Source organism: Salvia splendens, chromosome 12, assembly GCF_004379255.2.
Source record: "Salvia splendens isolate huo1 chromosome 12, SspV2, whole genome shotgun sequence".
Lineage (NCBI taxonomy): Eukaryota > Viridiplantae > Streptophyta > Magnoliopsida > Lamiales > Lamiaceae > Salvia > Salvia splendens.
This window is the reverse complement of record NC_056043.1, coordinates 30,470,926-30,497,019: the sequence shown is the minus strand read 5'-3', so window position 1 is coordinate 30,497,019 and position 26,094 is coordinate 30,470,926. Positions and strand designations below refer to the sequence as shown.

Genomic DNA, 26,094 nt, shown 5'->3' with positions numbered 1-26,094 from the left:
AAAAAAAAAGTTTATTTCACAATTAACTTTCTTGACAAGTTATTAATAGTAATTGTTAACTCGGATAGTAAACACAAAAGCGGCAGCATAACATACTTTATTATATTACAAGATGCCGCCAAGATGCCGACGCCATTTGTTACTATCATGTTACTGATAACCGTAACATGATGGCCCATGGCCTTCGCGATCTTCACTCCCATGTGTCCGACCCCTCCAAGCCCCAAGATGCCGCCTCGTAGGCCACTCTGTTTCAGCCCAAAATGGTTGAGGGGACTGTACACGGTCACCCCTGCACATAGCAACGGTGCAGCCTGCTCCGGTGCCATACCATCGGGGATTTTCACCACGAACCTGTGAAACGAACTAATTAGAGACGAACGAGATCATCGAACAAAGACCACAAACTAGTTGAACTATGCTTACTTCTGATCAACAACCATAGCATTAGCAAAACCCCCTTGAGTTGGCTTTCCATCAGTGTAAACGTCGTTATACGACCAAATCTTCTTGTTGCAGTACTGCTCGATGTCAGCCTTGCACGGGCGACAGCTGCCACAGCACCCGACGATGCAGCCAACTCCGACCACATCACCAGCCCGGAATTTTGTCACATCTGATCCAACCTCAACCACCTCACCAACCACTTCATGACTATGCAACAACAGAGGAGAAGTAGTCTTCAAGTTTGTAACAACTCAACAACAACAAAACATGATATCCTCACAAACATTTCTAGGACAAATTACATTATACTATTAGCAACATGAAACTACTGCTGAAGATTCAAAAGGAAAGAAAAAGATATGATTCCAAAATCAGACCTTTACACCTGCTTTAGCACATTTAGACAAGATCACAAACAAACAAGTGTGTGAATTGGATAGTGAATTCTGATTCAGCCACAAAATGGAGAGAAGGTGATTGAAAATGAAATGGACCCCACCACATCAAACTCAAATTTATCCCAAATTCAATCAATCAATCAATCAATCTTCAATTCAGGATCAAATGAAGGCAGTCTCCTCACACACTCACACACACTATGATACCAAAACAGTAGCCAAATCCATAATAAAACACAATAGAAAACTAAAAAGTTCAAATCAAACACACACACACACACAAGAGGGAGAGAGATGATACCCAGGAACCATGGGGTAATTGGACATGCCAAGGTCATTCTTGATCTGGTGAATATCAGTGTGGCAAATCCCACAGCACATTACCTTCAAATAAACATCCCCGGGCCCTGTGTTTCTGCACATGCATCAATATGTTTTCCCATCAAAATCCAATCTTTTTCATAGTAACAACGGGAATAAACATGGGAGAGACAAGAACATGCACTGGTTCTCAATAAAACCACATAAAAAAGCAATCTTGAAATACCTGAGAGTGTATGTATAGGGGGACAGAATCCCTGAAGGGTCTCTTGCAGCCCACCCCACTGTATTTCTTTCTGCTTCCAAACTGCCCATGTTCCTCTTTTTTCAAGGTTAAAGGGATTAAAACTTCAAAAGTTTGGCCTGAAATTCTGAGAGGATGGATTCTTGTAAAATTGGACGAATACAGACACATATATATAGGCAGAAGTGAAAGGCTAAAATGCAAGAATTAGGACAGCATTTAAGTAGAATACTCTTATTTTAGAATGTGACGTTACATCAGTAGTATGATGACTAGGAATAAGATGCCATCTTTAATTTTTTGGGTTTCGATTTCATTCGTCTTGGCTTACTCTTACATTAATTAATTTGATAAGTACTAACATAATTAAAATTAAGTAGTTCAAAATTTTTGAATTTTAAAAATAATTTACCCAATTTTAAAATTTATCAACTCTAATAATTTATTTTTAACTCTTACCATAATAAAGATTAAAGAAAAAAATAAATAAAATATGAGATAAATGAAAATAATTAACACACAAAGTAAGATATAAACAAATGGACTACTGATCTCATCATAACAGACGGTGGTTGGTGAAGTGTATAATTATTAACTTCCCTGACTCCCAATCATGCTGTGGTCTATTTTCTTTTTAGATTTTCTAGTTATATAGTACTCCACTACTACTAGTATATAAGTTTACTTTCATAAAATTTGAATGAATTTTCTTAATATTGATTTCATTATATATTCCTCATTCCTCATTAATAGTAACTTTCTTGACAAGTTATTAATAGTAATTGTTAATTGGGGCATAGGAACGGCATGGGCACGGAATGGCGACGGAACGGAGCCTGCAACGCGTGCCGCCGCGGAACCGTTCCGCCGGAACGGCATAGGAACCGCAACGGCACAGCGTTGCGGGTGCCCTTATATACCCACAGATTTTATTCTAAATAAATGAAAACTTATTTATTTGTAAATATATATTAAACAATAGGTTTTATTACTATTATTTTCATAATTTTTTTTATTCACCTTTGATTTGTCTAATTTCCTCCATAAATTAAAAGTACAATTAATTAAACTGACCAATTATGGCATTGAGACATTGCAACTTTTGGATATAAAGACACCCAATTCATTAACATGGAAAACTTGCTATACATCAATTTAACTTTCAGAATATAGTATTTCTACTTCATATCCGATTATTATACTACTACTACTGTTACTATTATGGCTGTTTGGTTCTGAGTAATTAATTTTGCATGAAACAATTCGTGTTCACCTTCTTTGGAGTGGAAGGTGTAGAAATGAATCAGGACATGATTTGCGAACGTGGGACCCACAGTAATGAAGACTAAATACATGAGTTCAGTTCCCACGATTTGATTCTGGTTTCCATATAAATCATTTTTTTGGTAATAAATATAGCTTATCAATTGCATGAGTTGCCAAAAATGCCCTCATTGAATTGAGGGCATAACAAATTTGGAAATGAAAATGACGGGGGCATTAAGGTAAACTTGTCTCCAATTCTGGCTTTAGAGAGTGCGTCCAGATTCATAAACCACCTCCTGACCGAGATTTCATTTTTGGCTATTTCTATAAGGAACAGTGCGGGCCAATGATATACCTATGGCTTTAAAGAAAATAATCTAGAAAACTGAACATCAGATTTTCCCCAGATTTGGACCTTATTCTGGCTATTTCCAATAAACTGAACACACCTAATATCTAGTGTTGCCGAAATGGTGTTCAGAATTGATTTGATGGGTTCAGTTGACCTCCCATCTGCAACTTGTTAGGGTGTCCACTATAAGGTGGACACGCCCAATAGCCCCGCCCCAGTTTTTGTCTATAGCCCCAGTTTTGTTGTCCATAGCCCCAAAATTCTATTTCCGCCACTATAGTGGACACCTCCAATAGCCCCAAAATTTTATAAATAAAATAATCGCATTATAAATAAATAGAAAACTAGGTAATTATTAGGGCCGAATATTCGTTGTATTTCAAACCGGTAAAATGTTACAACGAATATGTAAAATAAAATACAACTAAAAATTCCGCCACCTCCTACTCGGTGTCGGAGTCGGCTTCCTCGTCGTCGTCTTCTTCTTCTTCTCCTCCTTCTCCTCCTTCTCCTCCTTCTCCTCCTTCTCTCTCGCTGCTGCCGGCCGCGGTTTCCCCAGGAGCATTATCAACAGACCCCAGTCGACTCTCAATCCGAGTGATGAGCCGCTTGTAGACGTTCCTGAGGTACGGGTCAGTTTCCCCTGCGTATTTGCTGCATACGTCTTGCAGTTGTTGCATCAACTGCACGTCTATGGTATTGGCCAATACCTCGTGGGGTTGCACCGTGGGCAGTGGGATTGGGGCAGACTGGGGGAAGCGCGATCCGGACGCGGCCGCCGATATGTGGGAGGCACTTCTACCCCCTCTGGCGCTGCGGATAGAGGCTTGTTGTCCCGGGGGCCGTCGTCGCCTTATGTGAGTCGCGGCTGGCTCTTCTACTTGCTCGTCGGACTGCTCGAACTCGTGCGAGCCGCTCCCACTGCTGTATTGCCCGGCAAGGTTGTGCCTTGTGCGCTTCGGGCCAGGAGCTGTGCCCACCTCTTGCGCGACGATCGACCTGAATTTCGGACAATCCGCGAGGACAAGATACTCCTCCCACAAGGTGAACTTCGGCTGGCCCGTCTTGCGGTATTGGCCCTCCGACAGGGTCTTCACATCAGCTGCGCTTCGGCCACTCTCGGCGTGGCGAAGGTTGTTCTCGTAGATGGACGCGAACAGCTTGGTAGCCCGCAGAATCCTACCGACCTTTTTTCGGATCTGTTCTGGGTCGCGCTTCTCAGCGCCGTCGGGCTTGAATTCCTCGTATGCCACACTGACGCGCCTCCAAAAGCTCCCCGAATCCTGATCGGTGCCCACCACGGGGTCCGAAGTGATAGAATCCCACGCCTTCGCCACGGCAATGCTCTCGGCTTTGGTGTATGGCTTGCCGCGGCTGGACCCCTCGCCACGGCTAACGCCGGCGTCACTGGCCGAGCTACTCGCAATGCCGGCCCAGCTGCCCGAGCGTCCACGACTGCCGCCGGTGCCACGACTGCCGCCTCCGCCCCTAGGGCCTCCGCCCCTACCGCCACCAGGGCCCCGACTGCCGCTACCTCCTCGGGTCGGAACGGGCGTTTCCACCCGCGCGGCCGGCGTGTCTGGGATGCCGCCAGAACTGAGCAGACCCATCATAGTATCAAATGCGTCTTGATCTGCTTCGGTGATCGGAGATTGGCTGGCTTGGAAAGGGGAACCCGGCCGCGGCTGGTGAAGCGCGTCTAGGTTGGGTTTGTAATCCCCAAATGCGGAACGACTCAGATTCCGCTGTAAAGGAGGCGGCGTTGGAGAAGACCTCCACGGCTGAGATGGAGGAAGGGGTGGACTCGATGCCCATGGTGGGGGAGATTGATTCCAATTCCAATACTGGGACGGAGTCCCGCCATATCCGGCAAAACCCGACGGCTGTGATGGATTGGTGTCATATCCCGATTCCTCAGAGTCGGATGAGTCGTCGTTTCCTCGATTCATTTTTTTAGAGAGTAGTTGTGTGGATAGTGAGTGGATGGATTTTGTGAAAATGGTGAAAAATAAGTAGAGGAGGTGTGGTATTTATAGAGGGGATGGTGGAAAAAACGTCAAATTTCTCGTTGCCGGCGAAATCGCCGCGGCGGTTCGATGCACTATAGCCGCCGCGCCTATAGGCGCGGCTATACACCCCTCGGCGCGACATCGCCCCGCACACGGCGATCGCGCGTCCGCCGCGTCTCCCACCCCTCGCCGCGTCCAGCCCGCGGCTATCCTCCTTCTCCACTATAATCCGCCGCCCCACCGCCGCGCCGCGCGGCTACCGCCGCGCCTAACCATAGTGGACGCTCTTAGACAAATATGGCCTTTCCATTTTTTCCCTAATTCCACATCCTACCTCTTCCATTTTTTTTTCAAATTCCACGGCCTACCTTCCACCGAAAATGAGTCTTACGAAGATGTTGACGTAGCCGGAGTTTTTCCCTCTTCGAAGCAAACGAGTCTTCGCTTGAGTACAAACCCTAACATAGTGAGACCTAGAAATGAATATCAACTCCTTCAGCAGAAATGATTCAGGTGAATTAATGGAGCAACAGTGCGGGCCAGGGCGTTTTCGAGGGCCGGAGTAGAATTATGTAATGAACACCGAACTGTCATAATTGTCAAGTTTTCAACTCAATTCTGTCCATTTAAGGAACAGCGAACGTGCCCTTAACTTATGAAAACAACGTTGATATGATATTAAACAACACCTCGGCACTCTATATTGGCTCGACCCAAAGTCTCATATCAATGCAGACACAACAAACAATAGACCAAGTATGGAGACAATAGTAAAATAAAAATAAAACAAAAGGAACTATAAAAAAAGTTGAATATCAATGACCCTAATTTTGTATTTATTTATTTTGTATAAATGTAGTCATAATCCACTGATTCAATTTAAAAAAGAGGTTGACTTGGATCAATTACACCTCCTCCTGATGACCTGATCAGTGATCACCAATCCAAAACTCAATTTATTTTGCGGTAATTCGAATTCGCAAAAATTCGAAAATTCGAACCCCTAGAAGGTTTTGCAGAAATATTCAGAAATGTCATCGTCGTCCGTCGCCGGCGGTGATATGCAGATGGTTGTGGTGGCGGACAGAGCACCTGCCACCACGTCCTCCGCCGCTGTCATCTTCGTCCTCTGCTCTGGTAGAGTATACGCCGCCTGCAGCCAACCCCGAGGATGAGGACCTTGAAATTAAGCTCCGGCGCATTATTGAATGCGTTCCGGTTCGCGTCAGCAACACCTCCGGTGATTTTCAACAGGTATTGTTTGCTTCTTGTTTCAATTGAGCTTTTGTTGTCGTAGCTTTTGCCGTCTACGTTGGATTGTATTTTGAAATGGACTGTAATTGTTGAATCTATGTGCCAATCATCAATCAGAATGTTGAAAATGATTCGAATAGTTTTTGTTTGCCATATTTGGAAGTAGTTTGTGGTGAATTGCGAAATTACTTAACTAGAACAGAGTAGACAGTCATATTTTAAGGGCTGTATTTCAAGGTTCTTAAACAAGTTTTTGTGGTATATGTATATAAAGCATGAATAATTAGGTATTGAGTAGTTGTAGTTTAGTACAGATGTCAGACCTGTTCGATTTATCTGATTCTGGTATGGTTTCAAAGCCATTGTATAGTTCTTTCTCACCTGTGTTCTTTTGCTCTCCAATTTGTGATGGAGCTCTTTCAAGATTTACCTTTATCTCATTTGAGTTCATGCTCAACTGTCTTTTATTCCCCACTATTAGTCATGGAAACACATATGGTTCGCGGTATGCAAGATTTTCATTATTGATTCATCCATGTTGTTTCTGAAGTTTGGTTTCGCTTAGCATATTTCTTGAGGTAAATGGTAACGGAGAAGGCTTATGAATGGCTTGCAGAATATACCGTTGTAGAGTTGTAGGATTTTGTTTATTAGCAATGAAACCGGCTGGTTTTAGCATTTGAAGAAACCAGTAGTTTGATGTACTTGACCAGAGAGGCTTAGGTAAACTGAAAATCCACTATCATGTGCAGATATTACATGCTATATAAGCTAAAGAAACAATTTTCCATCTATATGTCAACATATAATTCATGAACTCTGCCAAAGTGTTCTTCCAACTTCATGCTGGGATTAGTATTTATCAATTTTTTCATTTTCATGCTATATGCTTCTGTCATTGTTTGAGCTTGTCTTTGGGCTGAAACAATCCTTTTTTCGAGTGTCTTGATAATAGTTTGTGAAGGCTTTTCCTTTAACATGATAATGTAATCTGCTTCTCTCCCTGTCTATGGATGTTTTACTAACTTTTTATGGGGCTTATTAATGGTGACAGTATCGTCAAATGAGGCGGAAAGAACAAGACCGGCTTGCAAGAATGGATGCAAACTTAAGAGGCGATCCACAATTGTTGTCTTGTTTTCGTATTCTCAATCTGTGGTTTGTCCTCATGTTCGATACAGAAACCAGGCGTGGTGAAGGTCGTCCGAACGTTCACAATTCGGTGTCTAGTTGACTATAAGCTTGAGTTTTTTTTTTGAACACTTGAATGGGGAAAATGACCTTGTATTTGGTTCAGTTCATTATCATCCCAATCAAAACTCCATTTTGTAGTGAAATCATTGCTGGATACTTTTATAGGCACTTCTATTATTCAATGAATTTTATAGTTTACTTTTTTTCTGTTTTTTTCCTAGTTTGCTAATTTTTATAATTGCTGATTCACCAAAAACCATCTGCAATGGTGTGTAATCATATAACTCACTTCTAGTTATACTAAATTCAAATAATTCTAACCGTAAACTTAACTATTCTAGATAAAGCTTGATGTTGCATGTGACAAAATATAGCAAATATTAATATTTATACAAATATACAATAGTTGAAATAACATAGCAAATTTCGATCATCTCCTCCTTCTCAATCTCTTCGCCTCTCGTTGAATTCCCAATTCTGATCAACCCTAATTGCCCATGGGAGAACCTCATCGGTTCTCTGATTATCTCGCACTTGGAGACGGTGCAGGTAATTACACATTCAACATTCATATCATATTGATCATAATAGCTGCATTCCCCAATTTTTGGAAATTTTTAAATTTCAACCCCACATGCTGCCTCTTACCTTATTGTGCTATCATCAATTCCAGTGGTAATTTACGTATATATGCAGTTGCTGACATTTTGTTGTGGAGGAAACGGAATCAGAGCGTTCTTGTTCTCGTTTCTTCAACATTTCTATGGCTTCTATTCGTAAAGGGCGGATACGATTTGCTTTCATTCTTATCGAATGTTTTGTTCTCACTAGTCATAATCCTATTTTTTTGGGCTAAATCTGCAGCACTTCTCAATAGGTAAGTTGCGTTAGTTTATAAGCTTGATCAGCGACTTATTTTACGCTGTTGGGATTGATCAGTGTTGTCTGTGTTGTGATTTTGGTATAGACATATGATTTGGCTGATGAAATTCAGTTAAATACGTTGAAATGTTTATGTTGCTCTTGTAGTATAGTATTAGTCATGGGGACAAGGGTGTTCTTGGGGAATAATACGTCGAATAACAAATCATGTTGGTGGTTTTAGACCTTTGCCACCTCTCCCTGATCTTGAGGTTACTGAAGAAATGGCTGAGAAGGCTGCTGATGAGATGTGTGTCTGCATAAATCGTGCAATGTCAATGGCACGCGCCATTGCAATTGGCGGAGATTTGAAACTCTTTTGGCAGGTATGATAGTTTTGTTGCTATGCAAAATTGATAATGCTTATGAATATTTATTATTGAGAAATTAATGCTTGGTCTTTTTTTTTTAGCTTGCTCTAGGATTGTGGTTTATCTCCTACATAGGCAGCTTACTCAGCTTTGTTACACTGCTTTACATTGGTAAGTCTGTTCTCTGCAATGCTATCTTTGCCTTTTCACTTTAGTTGATGAGTAATTTTGATTCATTAAAACAGGGGTCCTACTTTGTTTCACGCTGCCTCTGTTGTATGATAAGCACCAAGCTCTGATAGATGAGAAGCTATATGCAATACAGAGAATAGCTCAGATGCAGTACCGCTTAATTGATGAGCATGTACTTGGCAAGACGCCATCAACATGATGAGAAGAAGACCCGGTAGACTCATTGTAATGCTGCTATGTCTCTCAATATGTGTCACTCTTTTCATGCCTTGAAAGGCCTTTACTATGATTAGTTTTTGTTTATATTCATGAAACAAGCTGAAGACATATAGTAATATCTAGTGGCTATGGTTATGTCGTAAATGCCTCATTTGTGAGCGTGCAAAAACATAGAACCATATATTATTATCTGTGATAGTAGAAATTGGAGGAAGATTTGTATTGCATACTACTACTTAGAATGTTGTATTCTGAAAGTGTTCAGAGAGAACTCATCATTCTGACAAATTGGCCATATATCATCTAAGGCGCTGCTTGCTTTACGGGATGTGAGCTTGTGTCATCTCTAACTTACATATGTATCCAATTGCAGGTGCCTCTTGGTGATTGCTTGACATTTAGTCTCAAAGGCCAGACGAGGAAGTCTGCTCGCTTCAGCTAGATATGTCGATTTCTGGATATGTTCACGCTAATGAGGTTGAGTAGTTCTGGTTTTGTAGCTTCTCATTCAAAGGATTGGGTTGTGCAGGATAACCACTCAGGAATAGTTCAATAGATGTTGGTATGAGACATGCCGGTAACTAACATTAGTACATAAGTCATGAATACTCGTTGTCTTCGCTAGTTAGTCCTATAGAAGAAGCCCTACATGAACTAAATTTTGAAATTGTTTCACCATTTTGATTGTCCAAATTTGAAGGTGAGAACTTTTCTTGATTATTTATCTCTTATATTCTCATCATTATGATATATGATAAGACAATTCATCTGTTTTTTAGGACACTGAGTTAACTTATTTTACTGGATTTCTAGTGTATATACTGCTTGAAAGATCCATAATCTTGAATAGACAGAAATTGTTGTATTCTAAAGATAATGCACAGTATGTTACTTTCGTTTGGTTGTGTAAATGTATTAACAAACACGAAGTTATAACAAATTTAGTGATAAACATGTCCTTGCTAGATGCCATTATAGCTAATTCTGTCTCTTGTAATATTCGTTGCATAAAAACCCCGACTACACGATGGGATGATATCCACGGTCACACTCCATGTACAAATTTTCAATATACTCTTTTTATTTTATCTATAATATTTAATTGAACTTTATTCTTATTATCAAGAGTTTATTGCACAAAATTATGTGTACATATAAAAATTTATTCTCACTTTTTTGAAAAAAAATGATTATTAGAGTTGGATAAATTCTCCACAAAAAGGGGTATAATAAATATTATTCAAGTAATTAATTTAATGATAGAACGTGGTAAATAGGTATTAGTAACAGGACACTAAGAGCATCCACAATGGGGCGCCCTATCCTCCGCCACATCAACATTTTATCCTCCATCTCATTCACCTGCAGTGGGACGCCCTATAGCCCGCCCTATAATTTTAACTCTTATTTTGTATTTGTTTTTTATTTTTTATGTTTGCAAATATATCAATCAACAATAATAAATATAAAAACACCACAAATTAAAGGCAAATCCTATTGTCAGTATTTATTTTTTATTTTTTATATTTTATGCTTGCAAATATGGAAAATCGCCGGAATTCATTATTGAATTTAGAGAGAAATTGAGATGGGGAAGAGAGTGGAGTGAAAGGTGTGAAATGAAGTAAAAAAAATTGGTGATATAAATTGAAGAGAATACAAAAAAAAATTTAAAAATGAAAATGTGTGCATCGTCCAGACCTATCCTCCTTACCCCCGGCAATAGGGTGGAGGATAGGCCGGAGGATGCAAAAAATGGTTCATCGTCCGCGGAGGAAGGAAATCGCATAGTCCGCGGAGCTACAGTGGAGGACGATGGGGCGGACGATAGCCCGGTCCAATGTGGATGCTCTAAGTATCCATGCGTAAATAAAACTCAAATCATGATTGTCAAAATTAATTATGAATCTAATAATTTATTTTAGCCCAATCAAAAAAGTAATAGAGCGAATTGACGTGGGCCAAGCCCAATTAGAGAGGCGAACCCAATCCATCTTCTCCATTGACAAGTGACAACTAACTTTCCATTCGAATTCCTACTTCCTAATTCCTCTGTCAACACTGACAATCAAAAACCAGAAAAGAGGGAAAAGAACCCTAGAATCAGATCAGAAACCGCCGCACCTCTCTTCTTCTTCCTGAGATTTCTCCTCTTCGATTTCCTTCTCTACTTTTCTACTAATTCGTAAAAATTTGGGTTTTGTTCTCCACTAAGTTTTGGGTTTTGCAGAGATATCTATTTTTTCTTCTCAATTCCTTCCTACTCATCCTCGCCGATCGCCGCCAGGTATTTCCGACTCCCTCTGCTCTTAACTCAGTTATCAGTTATTTATACACAACAGTTTTGTATTTTGGCTTTCAAACATTAGTATATTTGTGTAGATTAGTTATTTTTAGACAACAGTTTTTTGTATTTTTTAATAACTCTACTGAATTATAGAACTGTTAAACAGTGTTATAGATAAATATTTCGCTGTTTTTAGTTCAATCTCTATTGCTTCCGAAGCTTAGCGTTTTTTTATATTTATATGCAGAACTGAACATCTTTGGGGTGAGTGATTTCTTGCTTTGAAATGAAGTCAGAGGATATAAACAGGTGTCAAATTCAGGAATGGTTCCCTAAATTCAAATCCATATCCATTAAAACTTCAATTCACGACCTTCCCGAGGCCTTTGTCCAATACCTAATTGACGATTCTGGTCCTTTTCTGCTCCCTCTTTCAATCACAAACGATGATGCCTTGCCCAATAGAGTCCACAAACCCGAGGAAGAGGTAGATTTTGTTGTGTCGGAGGGATCCGGAGACGAAGCAGAGGAATCCACGCCGCCCCCTTCGTTCCCTGAGCTAGAATCAGAGGTTAAAGCATCCATTGAATCTCTTGGGGGTGCTGTCTTTCCTAAGCTTAACTGGAGTTCGCCTAAAGACGCTGCGTGGATGAGCTCGACCGGGAGTCTCAGATGCACCAATTTCTCCGAGATTGCACTCTTGCTGCGATCTTCAGACTCGGTAGTTCATGATCTCTTCCATGCGTATGATTCCTGCACGGACAAGGCTGCATCAAGGCCGTCAAGATTCTACCTTGCACTGCGGAAATGGTATCCCTCGCTGCACCCTGAGATGGAGTTTCGTTGCTTTGTGCGTGATAAAGCCCTGGTGGGTATTTGTCAGCGGGAGGTGACTAACTTCTACCCACTTCTTGTTGAAAAGAAGAGTGAATTGAAAGAGGCGATCGAACAGATTTTTGTGGAGAAGATAAAGGGGGAGTTTGAATCTGAAAGCTATACGTTTGATGTGTATGTTACAAAAGATGGGAGGGTTAAGGTTTTGGATTTTAACCCATGGGGTGCGTCTACGCTTCCCTTGCTTTACACTTGGGAGGAATTGGAAGAGTTGTCGGGCGAGGAAGTGAAGCTGAGGATTGTTGAGAGCCGCTGTGGCATTCGTCCGGGTTTGAAAACTGCAGTGCCTTATGATTATTTGGATACTAGTGAAGGGAGCGGGTGGGATCAATTCCTGAGGAATGCTGATGTGGAGCTGCGGAAGCAGACGCAATCATCGTTGTCTAAAGCAGGAGGGTGAAGCATTGTAGTAGATTGTATGAGGCAGCTGGAAGAAGTAAGCAGTCAAAATACCTATTTTTGCCTTGTTCTAGCATGTATTTTGTGGATACTATCAAATTAGACTTGTTTTTTTTTCAAGTTTCAACTAGTGGAATGCTATCGAATTGGAGATTTCTTGGATGATTGATGCATAAGTAGTTGTTAATTTTAGTCATGTTTTGAAGTGTAACTCAAGAGGGGAAAAATAATTAGACACTAGTTGCCAATTTTGGAATGAAAGTAAAATGGACAAACTTATGGAATGTGTTTGTCTTAAAAATCACACTTAGTAAAGATTTGAACTTTATTCTCAACAAGCTCAGTTTTTTTTTGTATAGTGCAGAAAATTAATTTGATGGAATTCCTGTTTGATGGCAACTGATATATCGGCTAATCGTTCTTGATTCTCACATATCATCACCACATTATAAAACTCATGTTCGAGCATCCAAATTGATTGCGGAAAGCCCGTTTGCAAGTGCTTTTTCACCCAACCGTTGATCGAAGTGGTGCGATTTTTCGGGATGAGACCACTTTCGGAAGAAGGCAAGGTGACGGAGCGCAATAGCTCCAATGAGCATACTACTCCGATAAAATGCGACACAGACACCGGCAGAGCCAGCATAGAACAAGGGGTACATACACAAGCTCTCGGTGGTGCAGTGGTGGGCGAGTTGTTTCCTCTCATTGGAGAGACCCAGGTTCAATTATTCATTGGCTCATCTGTTTTCCATCGTGTGTTGACTATTTTTGTGTACTTATTTACATAGATTTTATATTTGTAAATTATTATTCTGTTTCTATTTTGTATATTAATTTTGTTAATGAACCTCAACTCCTATTCGCGAACGGATGGAGTATATTAGTACATAATAAGTTTTTTCTATGTTCTTTCTGTTTTACTATTTTGTGGTAGTTTATACTCCATATATATAATTGAGTAAAGGCCAAAATTGGTCCTGAACATATGCTCATTTTATCATTTTAGTCCTAAACATTATCTTTTGAATTTTTTGGTCCTGGACATTTCAAATCGGATCACAATTGGTCCTCCGTTAACAATTCCGTTAATATTTAACGGTCAACGATTTTAATCACAATTTTGACCAACTTAAACAATTTTTAATTATTTAATCATCAAAAATATTTTTTAAATAAAATCATAAATAATTTGATTATTTAAAAATTGTTTAAGTTGTAATAAATAATTTATGATTTTTTGATGATAAACACAATTTTGACCAACTTAAACAAATTTTAAGTATTTAATCATCAAAATTTTTATTTTTAAATAAAATCATAAATAATTTAATTATTTAAAAATTGTTTAAGTTGTAATAAATAATTTATGATTTTTTTATGATAAACACAATTTTGTCCAACTTAAATAATTTTTAATTATTTAATCATCAAAATTATTTTTTTAAATAAAATCCTAAATAATTTTGTTATTTAAAAATTGTTTAAGTTGGAATAAAAAATTTAATTATTTAAAATTATTTAATTATTTCTAATAAATAATTTATGATTTTATTTAAAAAATAATTTTGATGATTAAATAATTAAAAATTGTTTAAGTTGGTCAAAATTGTGATTAAAATCGTTGACCGTTAAATATTAACGGAATTGTTGACGGAGGACCAATTGTGATCCGATTTGAAATGTCCAGGACCAAAAAATTCAAAAGATAAAGTTTAGGACCAAAATGATAAAATGAGCATATGTTCAGGACCAATTTTTGTCTTTATCATACAATTTGTACCCCAATTTAAAATGTCTGAATCCGCCACTGTTTCCAGACGACTACAAAGAGCACGGAACTTGATTATATAACCAGATTCAGCAAATAATCCCATATTTACCAAATAAAGACTGAAAAGCAGCTCTACCGTAGTTGGGAAAATGCTAGACTTGATTCAAATACAATGCCAACAATTTTCATGAATATTTGTATACTTATCAATAACCAATATGCTCATCCTATTTGATAACCAATATACTCATCCTATTTGCTCAAATGATATAAATATTAGAGTAGTATTCCCTCCGTCCCACCAGAGTGTGCACTTATAACAAAAGATAATTGTGCAATATATATACTGATTTTTAGGAGATTAAAATGATTTCTCTTTTTGATATACAACATAAAATCTTTTAATATATTACTCCATTCGTCCCGACTAAGTTGGGTCACTTCTTTATATACAAAGATTAAGAAATTGTGTTGAATGAGTTAAATGATAATAAAATAAAATAGGAAAGAAGAAAAAAGTAAGAGAGACAAGAGAGAGTAAAGTAGGTGATGGAAAGTAAGAGTGATTAGACTCAACTTTATTAGGACGTCCCAAAAAGAAATATGATTCAACTTAGTTGGGACAGAGAGAGTACTTTATATTATTGAGGAACGATAATATTTTAATATTATAAAATTAGCAAAGTAGCATATTTTTAGTAGAAAATGGAATATATTTTATTAGAAAGATAAATTTACCAAAAATAAAAAAATATCAATTTTTACAAATGACCCGAGAAAAAAACGCAGAGAATAGGTAATTAAACTAGAAAATCAGATGCATATCGATTTCTTAATTTTGTTCCTATTTTCACATATAATTATTGGATTCTTACACCAACTCGTGACTTGCTTCAGGAAATGTTTCATCTTTTTATAATAAGTTTATTTCTGCAAAGTATGCATATACTTATTGGACATTCAGGCTTTGGGATAATATACTTTTATTGATTCGAAAATATTTATCCATCAGATCAATGGTCTTCAATTGCTGAGATTTGAGATTAATATTTAATTAATGGGGTTAAAAAACTACTGTTATTCGATAAGGAACATTATAATTGTGACATATCTCTGACTGAAATGTGAAAACTGAAGAAATTGTTAAATGATTTGTACGTCTGTAATGATTATCTATTGACTACCAATTTGTCATCAAGCTTCTGCTTTACTGACTTATGGAGCTCTATATTCAAGCTGTAACTTTTTTTTTATTTTTTATCGAAGACATTTGTTTTCTCCGACTTATGGCTAATGTCAAAATATTTAGAATGAAGTTATTAAAATATTATTAGTGAAGAAATAAATTCACTTAATACGAGAGAAAAACTTGTCAAAAATAAAAGATGATTACACGTTGAAAAAAAGATGACTAGACAGCCCAAAAATAGAAAAAGATGACTCTTTTTATGGGTTGAGAAGTGAGTATATCCCAACATTTAAAACATAACATTATCATACTAATATTTAGACATCACCAACAAACATATAAAATACGTTGGGGGTTAAGGTGCAGTAGGAAAATGATGAATCGTGACACATTAAAAATGTGTATCGAGATTTTTTTATGATAATGTCTAAATATAAAGTACCAAAATCTAAATATATTGAGACATTTTTGGGAACTAATACATTTCTGCTATCTTTTTCTGTAAAAGTAAATGAATTTGCTTCCATTTATTATAATGAATCACATGCGTTTGTTTTACATTTGTGTCATTTCATTGCTGAGCTATGAGGGAATTTGAGATTGTTCTGTTACACTCAATTAGTCCATTATACATACACCAAAACTCATTCATTTATCGATGAGTATTTGAAATTTGAAATTTTAAGTTTAAGTGTGTGAGCTAATTTTCACCAAAATATTTGTCTATTGCAATAAACAACAACCATATTCACCAAAGCCACAGACAAATACCTCTTTCCATTTGCTATAACACGGTTTTCTGCTGAATAAAAAAGGACAATTTCAATTGTAAAAAAGTGACTACTTCACTTTCTCTAATACTGCCAAATTATAATGCATGTTAAAAGTTGGTAGGAGAGGGGAATACTTTTGTATAGTTGTTACCCGTGTGAGTACTCACCTTTTCCTGTAATAAGAATTTGATATACTAGTAACAATTTGTTTAATACAAATGTAGATTAAGTAGTAAGTACTACGTATCAAATGACATTATGACAATGTGAGATTATACAAAGAGAGGATTTCAATTTTCAACTAAGTGTAACATTCACTACTCGCTTCAAACATATTTGAATTTTATTGACTCGCAACCCGAGTAGGGTTGTCAGGCTATTCAGGCCAGTCCACGGGTTGCAGACTGCATTGACATCCCTAAATATATGTAGAATTTTTATGTGACTAAAAACTTACTACAACTTTTTGTTCATAAGTCTCTCCTGACACTGGCTCAAAAGAGAGAAAAAAAAAACATTTTTTGGGGTAAACTTTTTCTAAAATGCCCATGACTATTTTTCATAGAGATATGATTAGCATGGGCTGCAACAAAAACTATATAGCCTTTTCCCCCCTCTATGCAATCCCATGAGGTCACACTTATTACCACAAAGCCTCATTTAGTTATCCCAATTCAGTTCATCTCAAGCTGAAGTCATTCTCTAGGAGCTCCACCACATATAGCAAGCTCCAAACACCAAAACCTACACTATTCACATTATGCTATAGCACCACAACTATTTTCATTTTTTAAATCATATCATATTAAACTTGTAAATTGTAAAAAAATTAAAGGAATTATGCTCATATAAAATGAATTCACAGTGAATGCATTAGCAGGAACACCAAATATTTCAAAAGATTCCACTTTCTTGCTTTCTATGTAAAGTAGTTAAATAAGCAAGAAATTAACAAAGTATTGACAGCCAAAAAGTAGAAAGAAACAACACACTTATTCACATTCCCATACCAAAACAATTTCCATTTCACAAACCATGCTTGCTTGCTTGCTTACTTCACCCAATCTACTCAACTTTTCCCTCTCATGAAATATCTATGCTTCTCTTTGCTCCATGAAACAATGATCACCTCCATCTATCTCCTTCTCCTTCTCCTTCTCTCTCTCCTCTCTTCTTCATTACCTCTCAACTTAGATGGCACCCTTCTCCTCTCCCTCAAATACTCCATTCTCAGCGACCCTTTATCCCTTCTCTACAACTGGGACTACAACGACGCCACCCCTTGTCTCTGGACCGGCGTCGCGTGCGCCCAAGTCGTCGACCGCCTCGGCTTCCCGGATTTCTACCGGGTCACTAGCCTCACCCTCTCCAACGCTAGTATCGCCGGAAACATACCGGAGGACTTGGGCTTCATCCCGCACCTCACTACCCTAGACCTCTCCGCCAACTTCTTCAGCGGCAATCTCCCTCGTTCGCTCTTCAATGCTTCACGCCTCCGCGTCCTTGATCTCTCCGGCAACGCCTTCTCCGGCTCCATACCGGCGATCGCGGATGTCGCTGCTATCTCCGTCCTCAACTTGTCCTACAACAAATTATCCGGAAACGTGCCGCGGATGAGTCCTAATCTTACTGTTGTTTCTCTCCGGAGAAATTATCTCTCCGGCGAGATTCCGGTGGGGATCGGATCGGTTCAGGTTTTCGACATCTCGTCGAATTTACTCAACGGATCGCTGCCGGTTGGGTTCGGCGGCGGGAGTTTACGCTATCTTAATCTCTCGTCGAATCGGATCGCCGGAGGTGTTCCGACGGACTTCGCGGCGAGGATTCCGGCCAATGCCACGATTGACGTCTCGTTTAACCGTCTCTCCGGCGAGATTCCGGCGACTGGGGTGCTGGTGAATCAGAAGAAGGAGGCGTTCGCCGGGAATGTGGATCTCTGCGGCAAACCGGTGGAGAAACTGTGCACGGTTCCTTCCACGCTGTCGTCGCCGCCGAACGTCACGGCGGCGAATGATTCCTCCTCCGCTGCGGCGATCGCCGCCATTCCGAAGACGATCGGGTCCTCGCCGGAGACGGATTCCGCCGTGGGCGGGAATCCGGCGCAGCAGCACGGACTGAAGCCGGGAGTAGTGGCGGGGATTGCGGTTGTACCTTTAGCTGCTGTGGGAGTACTCTGCGCCCTAATTTTATTCATCTACCAGAAGAGGAAAAATGTCGCCGCCGATAAAATTGACGGCGGCGAGATTCCGGCAACCGCCACATACGAATTCAAAAAGGATCCAGACGTTAAAGAGACGAGAACTCTCCCGATTTGGCCTTGCTTGACAATTAACAACGTGCAGGAAACGTCGGAAGCCACAGTTTCAGACTGCGACGGTCAGCAACATGATCCGGCGATTGAAAACCGGCAATTGAAGAGGGAGAGGTTGCTGGTGATGATGGACGGAGAGACGCAGCTGGAATCAGAGACGCTGTTTAAGGCGTCGGCGTATGTTCTAGGATCGAGCGGCGCCGCCATTGTTTACAAAGCGGTGCTGCAGGACGGGACGGCGTTTGTGGTGAGGAGGATCGGAGAGGGCGTGGGGAAGGTGAAGGAGTTCGAGCAACGGTTCAAGGCGGTGGCGAGGCTGCAACACCGGAATTTGGTGAGGCTGAGAGGCTTCTATTGGGGAGAAGACGAGAAGCTTGTCATCTCTGATTATGTCTCTAATGGAAGCTTAGCCAACGTTGGTTTCAGTAAGTTATTTCTAAATTTTTATAAAAATTTTGAGTTTGAGGTTGATATGATATTTAAATTATGTTAACATTATGATTTATGAATGACATCAACATATCTTTTACAAGTCGGTGGCAATCGCATCTACGTGCTTAAGGAACTAATCGAGCATTATTAGCATGCTCACGTGCTGAGCATGCGAAGATTGCATATTGCACGTACTTGAACATGATAATTTTTTTTTTGAAATTATACATAAATGTTCATGAGTTTGAGTAATGCTCAAAGTAAATAAATTGGATAGTACTTCTTATTTAACTTTTTAGTTATGGATGATCTAGAGTCTAGTGGACTTAAACTTGAGTGGAGATTGGGACCATATTATGGTTGTAGTGTTTTGTAGTTTAGAAAACTATAGCAATGTTTCATACATAAGACAGTTTCAAAATTGAGACCACGTTTGTCGTAAATATATGCCCAATGGCCATGTGATGCAAATAAAGGTCCAAATTTTCTAATAGAGTAATACATACAAACACATAATAAGCCAAAAGCATGTGCTATCTCACCTCCTATTTGTGTAGGAAAGAGAGAATTATCTCATGAATGTTAGGTCATAAATGCTAAATTAATCAGGATTAGAGTTAAGATTCCTTTAGCACAATAACCAAAAGGACTAAAACCTAATCCTCTGTTTTTATTGGAAAGTTGTTTCTTTAAAAATGTTGTTGACTTCATGAAATGTGACCTTCCCTCCTACCTTTGTTAAACAACATTTCTTTTATATCCATCTAATTCTTTTATTTGATATATCATTTTAGGAAAAATTGGGTCGTCACCATACCATTTACCTTTCATGACCCGGCTCAACATAGTGAAAGGTGTAGCTAGAGGGCTAACTTACATCCATGACAAGAAAAGTGTGCATGGCAACATAAAGCCTAGCAACATTCTCTTGACAACTGACATGGAGCCCGTAATAAGTGATTTCGGGCTCCATGGCCTCATCTACGGGAAGCAAGCCCGAAAGTTCGATGGCCCAGTCCAACACTTTGGAAGTAGGAGATCGACCACGTTACAAATTGATCCACACGAAACAGGGAGCCCCTATAAGGGGCCAGCCGTGTTTGTGGGATGCACATCCCCTTATCATGCACCCGAGTCCCTTAACAACCTCAAGCCCAACCCGAAGTGGGATGTTTACTCTTTTGGGATCTTGTTGCTCGAGTTGTTGACCGGGAAAGTCTTCTCGGACCGGGACTTGAGCCAGTGGACCGTTGGTTCAGTGGCTGAGAACCCGGACCGGGTCTTGAGAATGGCTGACATGACAATAAGGGGTGACGTGGTGGCCCACGAGGAGGACATGGTGGCTTGGTTCAAGCTAGGTTTTAGTTGTGCTTCATTGGTCCCTCAAAAAAGACCTTGCATGAGAGATGCACTTCATGTATTGGAGAAATATCCATGTTGTGTTAAGTGATGATTATTGGATAAAGAGATATAAAGGGCTCCCTCTGCTTTGGACTTTTTTGACTTAGAATATGAAAATGGCGAATTTTGTTCATAATTAAAAGTGGAATGTGTGCATGCGGGTGTCACTTTTTGTGATTTGCCCTTTTTATTAGGAATTTTTAAAAAACTTTTGCAATCAACCCATTTTGATGGGTAGCCGACAATTAATTAAATTTGAGTAATTTTTTAGAAATTTTAATAACAAAAGTCAATTGACCAACATGAATAAATGAATAACATGCCCCTTATCCGAAGATTTTTTTGTTAGTTGGTCAAATTGAATAAAAATGTAAAGTCTTGAAAGAGATCCTTAATTTTATTTCTACCTAATCGTAGGTTTTAGTGTTGTTTTATGTGGATAAATGGTCCAATTTAACTAGTTTAATTATTTGGTTACTGGACGAATCATTTGAAATTCCTTATAGTAAGGAGTATTTAATTTAAAATTCATACTGATCTAAATATTTAAAATTCATACTGATCTAAATAAGGTGAATGTTATGGCCCATATTAATATCAAATTCATATTAAATGAAGGTCAAATAGTATGTAAGTGTAACGTTTTCTTTTCTAAATAACGTGAATGTTAAGGCCAATATTCAAATGGGCTGATAAATTAGTTTCTATAGTCCAATTCTCATCCAAATACTTACTTTTAAGTCCAATATTAAATCCACATATTTATTTTGCTATGTTTTAAATTTGGCGATTCGGTTCTTATTTTTGATTAATTCGATCTGGTTTTAGTCCGTAATTATTGGCTTTAACTCCAATATATATGAATGCAAAAACATACATTTACTTCATTTTTACAATATTAAAGCACTGTTACGGCCATAAAATATTGAGAGTTCATTTTATACACATTCGATATTATAATTACTTTCAAGTTTCAACATTATGGACTATATGAATTAGTTATACTTTTTTTCTTTTTCTTTCCGCTAAACTAAAATCCTTTTCCTTTTTCTGCATTTTATTGGCCGAGAAATCAAAGGGATAGTACTCCATAGTTTTTTTTTCTTCTTTTTCTTTCTTTCAATAGGATAGTATAGTTCCACTAAAGAGGGTCTTGAATATACAAACATATCAATGGAATCCCATTACTAATTTATATTAGTAGAGAATATGGCTTGCCTGTTTTTCTTACAAGAAGTAAAACAAAAAACCAATGAATAATTCTCACACAAGTTATACAATTAAATGTAACTACAAACCGTGTTTTCTTTTTCTTGCAAAAAGTCAACATTATGATTTCTATCAAAATATGGGCACATGAATTAAAATTGATAAAAATGATTTGAGGTTGGGATGGATATGATTGTTTACCCTATTATAGCTAAAAAATGAACTCAATTAGGTAAAAGAATTGTTTTTTTAATTAGGTAAAAGAAATTGGGAAATGGACTACTTCACCCCACCAACCTCTCCTCATTAATAATCAATAAATTTTGCTGCCAGAGCAAGGCAAGTTGGGGATTTGGGATCTCAACAAACTCAGACTATAGTGACGTGCATAATTCTATTTTAAACACATAATTACATTTTAAAAATTCATAAATCATAATCTGGTAGTGGTATGCATAACGTCACAATGCTAGATTGCTAGTGTATTTTTTTTGGCAATAATAACTGGAAGAAAACAACCGATTATAAAAGTCCCTTTCTAAACAACCTCAAATTTTTTTGTTTTTAACTAATTTCAAATTTAAATCCCTTTTACACTAGAAGGCTGTACTAGTATTCAATCCTAAGAAGGCAGAAAAGTGAAGGCGACTCCTAAAGTAGGATATTCAAATTATTTATTATTATTTTTATAAAACGAGTAAAGAGAACTGTTAAAATGACTTCTAACGTGACTCCATTTAACAATAAAAGAGAAAATTTTCTATATTTTTCCATATTCACGAATATTTTTAGATAGACAGATGGAAATGATGATGAAAATATGGAAATTGCCCATTTTACCCACAGTGCCAAAAACCCCAGCATTAAACAATATAATTATAAACCCCCATGAGTCCAAAAGCCGCACTCCCTCTCCCTACACTCCCAGCGCATTTTAGCACCCACCACCACCACCACCACCACCACCGTTTCTGAAATGGCGACGTCAGCTTCGTCGACATCCCTCAAGCTCTCGTCGCCCTCCGCCACCGCCTCACGCCTGCGCCACCGCCCCCTCCACGCCGCCTTCGGCTTCAGCAACCTCTCCCTCCGCCACCGCCGCCGCGACCAGCCCCGCCGCTTCGTCGTCCTCTCCATGGACGCGAAGCCGACGATCCTCGTCTCGGAGAAGCTCGGCGAGGCCGGCCTGAGCCTCCTCAAGGAGTTCGCCAACGTCGATTGCTCCTACAACCTCAGCCCCGAGGAGCTCTGCACCAAGATCTCGCTCTGCGACGCGCTCATTGTCAGGAGCGGGACCAAGGTCAACCGCGACGTCTTTGAGTCCTCCGCCGGGAGGCTCAAGGTCGTCGGCAGGGCCGGCGTCGGGATCGATAACGTGGATCTGGCGGCGGCGACCGAGCACGGATGCCTCGTGGTGAATGCGCCGACTGCTAACACCGTCGCCGCTGCGGAGCACGGCATAGCGCTGCTTACCGCCATGGCTAGGAATGTTGCTCAAGCCGACGCGTCTGTGAAAGCTGGTTAGTCATTGATTGAAACGTCTCAGCATGATTTGTGTGTTGTTGTTTGATTCAATTGGATGTCAATTCCAACATTCTTCTTAGTTGAATTAGGTTGATTTTGCTTTGAATTCCGTTGGCGAATTCTGGATTTCTTCTAACGAATGTTCAACTTGCTTTCTCTTCTATGGATCTTTTGCTGGATATTATAATATCTTCTTTTTGGAGTTTGATTCAATTAGGTATAAAGATGCCACAAGCTTTTGTAAAAAGTATTTTCATTCTCTTTTCTTTTGAGCGGGTGAAAAAGTGTTTATTTTATTGCAAAATGCTTGTGTTGAATGCAATTAGGTTAATAAATTCCCAATTAGGGGTTTTTAATTACATTAGTATTTTATTAGGACGGATGCATCGTGATTTTGAAGTGTGCCTTATTAGTTTAATGGGAGATGTATTTTGAAGAATTTGTTTTCATTACATAATTCAACTTTGTTAGTTCTTGCTAAATCAGCTTGTTAAAATATGAGCTTTTTGGTGTTGATTCTTGTCGACTTGCTCTAAGTTATTGTGTTGTAATCTATCTAGGTAAATGGGAGAGGAACAAATACGTTGGTGTGTCTCTTGTTGGTAAGACGCTGGCAGTGATGGGTTTCGGTAAGGTTGGATCAGAAGTTGCTAGGCGTGCAAAGGGGCTCGGTATGCATGTCATTGCGCACGACCCTTACGCCCCAGCTGACCGTGCTCGCGCAATAGGTGTAGAGCTTGTGAGCTTTGACGAGGCTATTTCAACGGCTGATTTCATTTCACTTCATATGCCACTCACCGCTGCTACATCGAAAATTCTCAATGATGAAAATTTTGCAAAGATGAAAAAGGGTGTTAGAATCATCAATGTTGCTCGTGGAGGTGTGATTGATGAAGAAGCATTGGTGAGGGCCATTGATACTGGCATTGTAGCACAGGTATAATTTTGTTATGAATTAGCTATAAGTAATTGGTTGATACCATGTAAGAAGCACTTGTTGATTTTCGTCTCTCTTTCCAGGCAGCACTGGATGTCTTTACAGTCGAGCCACCGCCCAAGGATAGCAAGTTGGTACAGCATGAAAGTGTGATTGCTACACCACATCTTGGTGCCAGCACGATGGAAGCTCAGGTGTGTTGGACACTTCTCAAAGCTTAGTTTTCATCTCAATCACTATTTGTGTGTGATTGTGTTTATAATTTTTGCGCGAATTTACTTTCAGGAAGGAGTTGCTATTGAAATAGCTGAAGCTGTGGTGGGGGCATTGAAGGGGGAACTTGCGGCAACTGCTGTCAATGCACCCATGGTTCCTGCTCAGGTACTAAAAATATTGTTAGTCATAGGTGCCTTGCATCCCCCAATTATGAAAGCAAACTATAACCTGAATGGAATATTGTATATGTATTTCTTGATGACATGTTTTTTTGGAATTAAAATGTTGAACTCAATCTTTTTTATTACTAGTGTCAAGTTTGAGATCAAAAGTAAACCATTTTGCCTTATTGAGGTGTAAGCATAGGTACTTATTTCTAACAAAGAGGGAATTGTCAATCTTTGTTTCTTTTATCAAAATTGAACAAAGTAGTGACATGAACATGTTATAAACAAGAAACTTGTTCACATGATGTAGTACTCTTGGCCATGTTAGGTTGTCTGAAACTTTCATAGCCCTTGAACTTTATAATCCAATAATGTCTTCTGATGAACTCTCTAGTACTCAAACAGCCCTCTTATTTTGTTAAGGAAATCATAAGTTGCTGAAGGTTTTGTTGTATGATTTCTTTGAATGCAGGTTCTCACCGAGCTGAAGCCCTATGTTACCCTTGCTGAGAAGCTTGGCAGACTTGCTGTCCAACTAGTTGCAGGCGGGAGTGGCGTGAAAACTGTGAAAGTTACATATGCATCTGCTAGGGCTCCAGATGATCTAGACACACGGCTGCTCCGCGCCATGATCATCAAGGGTCTGATAGAGCCCATCTCAAGCGTTTTCGTGAATTTGGTGAATGCTGATTTCACGGCCAAACAGAGGGGGCTCCGCATAACTGAGGAACGTATCATCCTGGACGGTTCACCTGAAAGCCCACTCGAGTCGGTCCAAGTCCAGATTGCGAATGTGGAGTCAAAATTTGCCAGTGCCATCTCCGATGCTGGTGAGGTCACAGTGGAAGGGCGAGTCAAGGATGGAATTCCACATCTGACAAAGGTGGGGTCTTTCGAAGTGGATGTGAGCTTGGAAGGCAGTCTGATTCTGTGCAGGCAAGTTGATCAGCCAGGGATGATTGGGAAAGTGGGTAGCATTCTGGGACAGGAGAATGTGAACGTGAGCTTCATGACCGTTGGAAGGATAGCGCCGAGGAAGCAAGCTGTGATGGCCATCGGAGTAGACGAAGAGCCAAGCAAGCAGTCGTTGAAGAGGATTGGTGAAATCTCAGCCGTTGAGGAGTTTGTCTACCTTAAGCTCTAAGTTTCCAATTTTGAATGTCTTCTTCAGCAGCTTCAGCTTTAGGTATTGAATAATCCAACTACCCTGTTTTGGCAGTGGTTATCTCATCATATTTTGTTGCTAGGAGTACTCTCCTAGTGAAATTGTTATGTAAGAAAATTTTGTTAGCAAGTTTTGCTAATTTATTGCTTTGATTTGATCCTGCAAGTTTGTTCTCCAATTACTACATTAATGCACCATTCACACAAATGAACATGAGTCTTTTCAGTATCCATTCTCCCCATCCATACACTCCTATGAAGCTTTCTAGGTGGTTTCCTATCCCACAAA

At 39.3% G+C, this 26,094-nt stretch overlaps 5 protein-coding genes and 1 pseudogene across 8 annotated transcripts; 5 read left to right on the top strand and 1 right to left on the bottom strand.

Annotated features, from left to right (window-relative positions):
- Positions 1-1,559, bottom strand: LOC121759487 (cinnamyl alcohol dehydrogenase 1-like). The gene is made up of 4 exons (XM_042155083.1): positions 1,393-1,559; positions 1,147-1,260; positions 427-654; positions 1-354 (listed from the first exon to the last, which is right to left on the bottom strand). Exons 1-4 carry the CDS (start codon positions 1,479-1,481, stop codon positions 12-14), a joined length of 774 nt encoding a protein of 257 aa, XP_042011017.1. The 5' UTR covers positions 1,482-1,559; the 3' UTR covers positions 1-11.
- Positions 1,560-5,928: 4,369 nt separating this feature from the next.
- On the top strand, positions 5,929-7,688 carry LOC121758316 (annotated as a pseudogene).
- Positions 7,689-7,925: 237 nt separating this feature from the next.
- LOC121758416 (reticulon-like protein B11) lies at positions 7,926-9,848 on the top strand. 2 transcript variants are annotated; one of them, XM_042153824.1, is made up of 6 exons: positions 7,926-8,034; positions 8,182-8,362; positions 8,591-8,732; positions 8,819-8,888; positions 8,963-9,134; positions 9,502-9,848. In XM_042153824.1, the coding sequence occupies exons 1-5, from the start codon at positions 7,983-7,985 to the stop codon at positions 9,106-9,108; spliced, it is 591 nt and encodes a 196-aa protein (XP_042009758.1). In that variant the 5' UTR covers positions 7,926-7,982; the 3' UTR covers positions 9,109-9,134; positions 9,502-9,848. The 2 variants fall into 2 exon arrangements, with proteins under 2 accessions (XP_042009758.1, XP_042009757.1); XM_042153823.1 differs by having other exon boundaries at positions 7,926-8,362.
- A 1,321-nt stretch (positions 9,849-11,169) lies between these two features.
- LOC121759474 (cell division cycle protein 123 homolog) lies at positions 11,170-13,615 on the top strand. Of its 3 annotated transcripts, none has more exons than XM_042155063.1 (3): positions 11,170-11,415; positions 11,663-12,745; positions 13,073-13,615. In XM_042155063.1, the coding sequence occupies exon 2, from the start codon at positions 11,702-11,704 to the stop codon at positions 12,707-12,709; it is 1,008 nt and encodes a 335-aa protein (XP_042010997.1). In that variant the 5' UTR covers positions 11,170-11,415; positions 11,663-11,701; the 3' UTR covers positions 12,710-12,745; positions 13,073-13,615. The 3 variants fall into 3 exon arrangements, with proteins under 3 accessions (XP_042010997.1, XP_042010996.1, XP_042010998.1); XM_042155062.1 differs by having other exon boundaries at positions 13,068-13,615; XM_042155064.1 differs by having other exon boundaries at positions 13,053-13,615.
- Positions 13,616-17,426: 3,811 nt separating this feature from the next.
- On the top strand, positions 17,427-20,683 carry LOC121758368 (probable LRR receptor-like serine/threonine-protein kinase At4g37250). Its single transcript, XM_042153776.1, has 2 exons — positions 17,427-19,180; positions 19,982-20,683. The coding sequence occupies exons 1-2, from the start codon at positions 17,530-17,532 to the stop codon at positions 20,635-20,637; spliced, it is 2,307 nt and encodes a 768-aa protein (XP_042009710.1). The 5' UTR covers positions 17,427-17,529; the 3' UTR covers positions 20,638-20,683.
- Positions 20,684-22,681: 1,998 nt separating this feature from the next.
- LOC121758546 (D-3-phosphoglycerate dehydrogenase 3, chloroplastic-like) lies at positions 22,682-25,971 on the top strand. Its single transcript, XM_042153929.1, has 5 exons — positions 22,682-23,317; positions 23,882-24,258; positions 24,342-24,452; positions 24,544-24,639; positions 25,114-25,971. The coding sequence occupies exons 1-5, from the start codon at positions 22,774-22,776 to the stop codon at positions 25,783-25,785; spliced, it is 1,800 nt and encodes a 599-aa protein (XP_042009863.1). The 5' UTR covers positions 22,682-22,773; the 3' UTR covers positions 25,786-25,971.
- Positions 25,972-26,094: the final 123 nt, after the last annotated feature.

Bases quoted from the DNA above. Each gene is read 5' to 3' on its own strand.
- LOC121759487 (XM_042155083.1), bottom strand. From the start codon at position 1,481: ATGGGCAGTTTGGAAGCAGAAAGAAATACAGTGGGGTGGGCTGCAAGA. The intron at 1,261-1,392 runs GTATTTCAAGAT...ATGCATGTGCAG, and splicing joins CCCTATACATACACTCTCAG to AAACACAGGGCCCGGGGATG. The intron at 355-426 runs GTAAGCATAGTT...TTCGTTTCACAG, and splicing joins GCTATGGTTGTTGATCAGAA to GTTCGTGGTGAAAATCCCCG.
- LOC121758416 (XM_042153823.1), top strand. From the start codon at position 7,983: ATGGGAGAACCTCATCGGTTCTCTGATTATCTCGCACTTGGAGACGGT. The intron at 8,733-8,818 runs GTATGATAGTTT...TTTTTTTTTTAG, and splicing joins ATTTGAAACTCTTTTGGCAG to CTTGCTCTAGGATTGTGGTT. The intron at 8,889-8,962 runs GTAAGTCTGTTC...TCATTAAAACAG, and splicing joins TGTTACACTGCTTTACATTG to GGGTCCTACTTTGTTTCACG.
- LOC121759474 (XM_042155063.1), top strand. From the start codon at position 11,702: ATGAAGTCAGAGGATATAAACAGGTGTCAAATTCAGGAATGGTTCCCT.
- LOC121758368 (XM_042153776.1), top strand. From the start codon at position 17,530: ATGAAATATCTATGCTTCTCTTTGCTCCATGAAACAATGATCACCTCC. The intron at 19,181-19,981 runs GTAAGTTATTTC...ATATCATTTTAG, and splicing joins CTTAGCCAACGTTGGTTTCA to GAAAAATTGGGTCGTCACCA.
- LOC121758546 (XM_042153929.1), top strand. From the start codon at position 22,774: ATGGCGACGTCAGCTTCGTCGACATCCCTCAAGCTCTCGTCGCCCTCC. The intron at 24,259-24,341 runs GTATAATTTTGT...CTCTCTTTCCAG, and splicing joins ATACTGGCATTGTAGCACAG to GCAGCACTGGATGTCTTTAC. The intron at 24,640-25,113 runs GTACTAAAAATA...CTTTGAATGCAG, and splicing joins CACCCATGGTTCCTGCTCAG to GTTCTCACCGAGCTGAAGCC.